Here is a 4,966-nt window from a genome sequence, read left to right as displayed (position 1 = left end):
TGAACCAACCTTCCTCCAAAACATATGACACTGAGATATTTGATTTATTTACACTTTCCATCATAACTGATCAGATATACAGTGGGTAAAATACATATTTGAACACGTCACCAATTCTCTAAGTAATTATATTTGTAAAGGTGTTATTGACATGAAATTGTCACCAGATGTCCTCGTCTGCTCAGTTTTCCCCTGTGTCACTTGACATTTTTACACATAATTTATGGTTAATGTTTGATAATTAGCCTCTGTGTGGAAAAGCTGGGATAAGTGATTTAGGATAATGCCATGGTATTCCTTTTCTGTCAGCCAATCTAATCGAGCCACAGGTGTGGCTGTGTTTTTCCACAGTGTAGCTTTCCTTCACATTCATCAGGACCAGACTGAGCACACAGTGTAGCTGCCCACTTGGAATTACCACTCGTGACGCAGAGAGCTTCGACTGATGCAACTTTATTCTCTCCTCTTTAAACCACCGACAATATGGCACCGTGAAAACTATAAAGATGCACAAACAAATACCATTAAACATTCAAGTAGAAAGTGCAGAAATGTTCGCAGTTTACTATAGAAAATTATTTTGATTAACCCAAATAGTGATATTGACATAAATCAATAGTTTTTAAACTATTTATGTTACAGCATTTAATAAAATGAATTAACAACAACCTTTCTGTCTCTTAAATACATAAACAATCGTTTGCAATCATTAACCAACCTCTTTCTGCTTCCAAGGGTGCTAATCATGCTGAATCAGCTAGCCAACCTCCTCCATGCGCATCTCTTAGCCAGTCCTGAAGCAACGTGTTTGCGTCGCCTCACCGAGAACAGAACAGGAAGTCTGACACAATAAAAGAGGAAGTGCTAAGGTACTCTTCAAAATAAAAGTGCAAAGTAAAGTGGCTTTGCCGGCATTTACACTCCCACCAAATCCTGATACAATGAACGAACAAATTCACAAAGCAAGTGAATTGTACAGGATTTCTTATACTAATAAATGACTGAATTGAACTATCAGAGTTATACAGGTAAGTATACTTAATGGATTAAGGTAGTGTATAAACATAACTAGTATTGCCTTAACATATTTTGTTTTATTTAATTCTCAAGGAGTAGTACTAGTTTTTGGATTGGTCTCTCAATTACTGAAGGTTTAGAAGGGGCATCTTGCTTTCTTTGAGGCTTTCTCTCCCCAACTCGTACTTTGACTCGACGGACTAAGCCATCAAGGTCTTGAAAGATCTCCACAACTCGACCTAGCTCCCAATGGTTTCGTGGGAGGTTGTCGTCCTTGATAACAACGATATCATTGACCTTGAGGTTACGCCGAGGTAAGTGCCATTTTTGCCTTGTTGATATGTTGAGCAGATACTCCCTTTTCCAGCGGCCCCAGAACTGTTCAATAAGGTATTAGACTCTTCTCCATCTTTTTGTAGCATACAAATCTTCTTTCATGAACACTCCGGGGGGTGGAAGAGCAACCTTTGTTTTCATCATGATGAGATGATTCGGCGTTAAAGGTTCCAGTGCATGAGGATCGTTGATTCCATCAACTGATAATGGGCGACTGTTGACAATAGCCATGGCTTCATATAGCAGCGTTCTGAGGGAGGCATCATCAAGCCGACCTGGGCACTGTGCGAAGGTTGCATTCAACACATTCCTAACCGTTCTTATTTGCCTTTCCCAGACACCTCCTGCATGGCTGGCAGAAGGGGCGTTGAAGACAAATTCGCACTGTTTTTCAGATAAGAAGGTCTCCAATTGCTTGGCGTCGCATTGCTTAAGTGCTTCCTTGAATTCGTTCCTGGCACCAACAAAGTTAGAACCTTGGTCACAGTGTAATTGTTGGACAGCTCCTCTAAGACTGATGAAGCATCTCAATGCATTGATGAAAGAGTCTGTTGACAAATCTTCAAGCATCTCAATATGGACAGCTCTTGAATACAGACACGTGAAAATCAGACCATATCTTTTGTGTTCTTTGCGTGCTGTCTTCACAATGAACGGGCCAAAGCAGTCCATGCCGCTAAATGTGAAGGGTGCTGAGGCTTCAAGACGTTCTTTAGGGAGTTCAGCCATTCGCTGGCTCTCTGTAGGTCGTCGAAGTTTCCTGCAAAGCACACAGGTGTGTATCATTTTGGCCACCAGCTTGCTCCCACCAATGACCCAGAATCCATTTGCTCTAAGCTCCATTTGTGTCTGGCTTCGACCTTGATGGCATGTCTTAGCATGGTAGTGGGACACAATGAGCTTGGTTATATGACTGTTGCTTGGTACGATGAGTGGATGCTTCACTTTGTGGCAAAGAGACGACCACTTTAATCTCCCACCAACGCGCAAGAGTCCATCAGACCAGATGGGGTCAAGACTGAAGAGAGAGCTTGAGTTTGGAAGGTCACCTTTGGCTTGAAACGTTTTTATTTCATGAGGGAAGGCGTGCTGCTGTACGATCTTTATCACTGCTTCAGCAGCCTTCTCACGCTCCTCGATCGTCACATGTTCAGTATGCTTTTGTTGAGATCTCAGTCTTTTGATTCTTGCAACCACCTTTATGAGTTTTGTCCAAGATGAAAACTGATTCAGACGATCGAGAATATCATTGAAGGTACTGACGTCAGTTGCGAGCACCTGAATTGTCTTGACTTCGGGATCACCAACAAGTAACTCAGCTGGAGTGCTAGGTGTTAGACATAACTCACGTTCCCAGAGAAACTTTGGTCCTTGCAGCCAGTTTGTAGAGTGGATGTCTGAAACATGAAGCCCTCTGGATGCATGATCCGCTGGGTTTTCTGAGGTGTCCACATAATACCATTGATTGGGATTGCTGTTGTCTCTAATGAGTTGAACACGGTTTGCGACAAATATGTGGAACCTGCGAGCGTCATTGTTGATGTAACCAAGTACCACTTGGGAATCGGTCCAGAAGAACTCATCATCAATTTTCATGTCAAGCTCAGCCTTTAACAGGACGCTTACTTTTGCAGAAACCACCGCTGCTGCGAGTTCAAGCCTCGGGATACTTGTGACCTTTGAGGGTGCCACCCTTGCCTTTCCCATCACAAGGCTGCAATGAACCTCGTCTTTGTCATTTTTATATCTCAGGTAAGAACATGCACCATATCCTAAGCAGCTGGCGTCCGAAAAATGGTGTAGCTCTACTCTGACAATGTTTTGGAAGTCGTGTGGGTGGTAACATCTTGGAATTGAGACCTCCTTCAACTTGAAAAGACCATTTATCCATTTCTCCCACCGTGGCTTCACATCTTCTGGGAGTGGGTCGTCCCATCCAATGCCTCTGTGACAAAGCTCTTGTAGGATAAGTTTTCCACTTAGGCTGAATGGAGCGATAAATCCAAGTGGATCATAGAGTGAGGCAATGACGGACAAACAACCACGGCGAGTCGAAGACTGATCTTTCAGGCTGATGTTAAAACTGAAGGTGTCTTCCTTTATCGACCACTGAATGCCAAGAGCACGTTCTGAAGGGGATGGGTCAAACCCATGAGGTTCAATGGTTGCTGCTCTTTCAGAAGGGTCTAAGTTGGAGAGAGCAGCTTCTTCATTTGAGTTGAATTTGTGAAGGCGCAGGCCTCCTTTTCTGCACAACTCTTGTGACTGAATGATCAGTTCTTTGGCTTCCTCAACTGATGAAACGCTGGCTAATCCATCATCAACGTAGAAGTTTTTCTCCACAAAGGCTGATGCTAGAGGATAGTCGGTTTGATGTTGTCGTGCAAGATGCTTTAAACCGAAATTGGCGCATCCTGGAGATGATGCAGCTCCAAACAGATGAACTGCCATTCTGTACTCCTGAGGTTCTTTCTCCAAATCACCTTCTTTCCACCAGAGGAATTTCAAATAGTTTCTGGATTCAGGGGTGACAGCGAATTGATAGAACATTCTTTCAATGTCACAGATTACGGCCACGGCTTCTTTCCGAAATCTGCAAAGCACTCCAACCAGAGGGTTGATAAGATCAGGTCCAGTTAATAGGGTATCATTCAGAGAGACACCATGGGATTTGGCCGAACAATCAAAAACAACTCTTAGTTTGTCCGGCTTCCTGGGGTGATAGATTCCATGATGTGGTAGGTACCACTCGGTCTGCCCCTGAGATGCTGTTGGAGCAGGCTCTGCATCACCCCTGTTGATGGTTTCTTCCATGAATGTTCGGTACTGATCGTAGTATTGTTTGTTGGCCTTTAGTTTTTTCTTGAGACACTGTAGACGTACCGTGGCTAACCTCTTGTTGTTTGGCAGGTTGGGTGGGCTGTTCCCTTTGAAAGGGAGAGGCATTTCGTAATGTCCGTCTTTCCTTTGTGTGATGTGATTACTGAGGAACTGTATGAAATGGACATCTTCTTGGGACACATATTTGTTCTCATAGGTTCTCTCAGCAAAATCTGATTCCAGGGCTTTTAGAACATCTGTCGCTGATGGAACAGGCAACTCTTTTACTGTGAGCCGATGCACAAAGCTTTGGTTTCCTTGTCTGTCTAGGTGGGGGTTTGATGAGCCAATTATACTCCATCCTAGTTCTGACCTTTGTGCGAAGGGTTCATGCTTGTCACCTATGATGACTTCAAGAGGAGCCAGCGCAGATGGACAGTCATATCCAATCAGGAGCCCTACATCACAATCTTGGAGAGGCGGCAACTTTTCCGCCAAGCTTCTGAGATGAGGCCACAGTAATGCTGTTTCCTTTGTTGGGATGTACGACTTGTCCACTGGGATAAAGTCGCGGCTATAAGCCTGTTGTAGTTGGATACAACTCTCAGAGTGGAGTCCTCTAACTTGTAAACCATGAACACTCTTACTCGAAATGACTGTGTCAATAGCCGTCATGGTACTGAGTTTCAGTTTTACTGGTTGGACATCCACATTCAGCTTATCAAGTATGTCCTCCAAGACAAATGTTGAGTCACTTTGTGTGTCTAGCAATGCATAGGTGAGTATTTCTCTC

The 4,966-nt window shown here is 43.7% G+C and overlaps 1 protein-coding gene across 1 annotated transcript; it reads right to left on the bottom strand.

Moving 5' to 3' along the window:
- Window positions 1–369: 369 nt before the first annotated feature.
- Window positions 370–3,836, bottom strand: LOC143414640 (uncharacterized). Its single transcript, XM_076879428.1, has 2 exons — window positions 719–3,836; window positions 370–498 (listed from the first exon to the last, which is right to left on the bottom strand). The coding sequence occupies exon 1, from the start codon at window positions 3,802–3,804 to the stop codon at window positions 1,411–1,413; it is 2,394 nt and encodes a 797-aa protein (XP_076735543.1). The 5' UTR covers window positions 3,805–3,836; the 3' UTR covers window positions 370–498; window positions 719–1,410.
- Window positions 3,837–4,966: the final 1,130 nt, after the last annotated feature.

This window comes from Maylandia zebra, linkage group LG22, assembly GCF_041146795.1.
Source record: "Maylandia zebra isolate NMK-2024a linkage group LG22, Mzebra_GT3a, whole genome shotgun sequence".
Lineage (NCBI taxonomy): Eukaryota > Metazoa > Chordata > Actinopteri > Cichliformes > Cichlidae > Maylandia > Maylandia zebra.
Note: the sequence above shows the minus strand (reverse complement) of the source record. Positions and strands in the feature narration are given on the sequence as shown.